The sequence below is a fragment of the Gallinula chloropus genome, assembly GCF_964237585.1.
Source record: "Gallinula chloropus genome assembly, chromosome: 2".
Lineage (NCBI taxonomy): Eukaryota > Metazoa > Chordata > Aves > Gruiformes > Rallidae > Gallinula > Gallinula chloropus.
The window spans coordinates 21,501,423-21,502,431 of record NC_140086.1 but is presented as its reverse complement, the minus strand read 5'-3'; the positions used below and the strand labels follow the sequence as shown (position 1 = coordinate 21,502,431).

Sequence of the window (1,009 nt, the reverse complement as noted above, 5' to 3'; positions counted from 1 at the left end):
CCCTCCCTCGCCGGCACCTCCCGCCGCCTGTCAGTCGGAGCGGAGCGCGACGCGGGGAGCGGAGGCGGCACGGCAACGGCAGAGAGTGGGCGAGAGAGGGAGAGAGAGAGCGAGGAGCCAAGCTCTCCCCTCCCTCCCTCTCTCCCTCCCTCCCTTCCTTCCTCCCTTCCTCCTCTCTCTCCCTCCCTCCCTTGCTCCTTCCCCTGCTCCCTCCCTCCGTTCTTTCTGCTTCTCTCTCCCCTCATTCTCGCTCTCCGTCTCACCCACCACGATCTCCGTTTCTCTTCCCCTCTTCCTCCGTCACACACGCACACACTCTTTCCCTCTCCCTGTTTTTTCTGTCATTTGACTTCGCATCTCAAGGCGGCCGCCGGCTCCTCAATGAATCCTGTCTATTGATCTGTCACCCTCCCTCCACCCCCGTCCCCTCCCAGCTCCACTCCTGTACCTGGAGCAAGGCAGGAGCGGCAGCCAAGCAGCATGTCCCGAAGGAAACAGAGCAAACCCAGGCAGATCAAACGTAAGTTTCCTGAGGGGGGCTCCCTCTAACAGACTTTTATTTATCTCGTTCTTGGGAGACGCGAGAGAGGTGGCTGTGGGGAGCAATAGGGGCGTCCAGAGTACGGACCGAATGATTAAACTTTGCCAGAGAGGCTGAGAATGGGGAGAAAGAGAGGGGACGAGCGAAAGCCAGGAGCTGCTGTCATGCGGGGTGAGCAGGCTCCTCGCTGTCTCGTTTCTTGCTCCTTTGGAGCTCTTGCTGCCTCCCCGTAGTCTCTTCAAACTATTCCTCCGAGTTTCGGAGCGGGATCACTCATGTTTTTTCAAGTTGAAGTGGCGCCGGCAGAGCAGCACAAACCAGTTTGCGAACACCGTACCGCTGAGCAACTTTCTGCGTGTAGCGCGTGTGAACAGACTCATGCCGAGCCTGGGCTGCAGTAAGTACCAGAGGATCGCAGAAAAGTGTGTGTAGGGGAAAAAGACGAGAAAGTTTCCGCCGGGGAGCCCG

The 1,009-nt window shown here is 58.8% G+C and overlaps 1 protein-coding gene across 2 annotated transcripts in view; it reads left to right on the top strand.

Annotated features, from left to right (window-relative positions):
• Positions 1 to 412: 412 nt before the first annotated feature.
• The window catches only part of ZFPM2 (zinc finger protein, FOG family member 2), a gene marked incomplete at both ends in the record, with an annotated part of 311,742 nt that continues 311,145 nt past the window's right edge, over positions 413 to 1,009 (top strand). The window contains one exon of one of the 2 annotated variants that reach the window (XM_084280125.1): positions 413 to 520. In XM_084280125.1, coding sequence (XP_084136251.1) covers positions 481 to 520 — 40 coding nt within the window. The remainder of the gene's footprint in view (positions 521 to 1,009) is intronic. The other variant, XM_084280126.1, reaches the window with a different exon arrangement.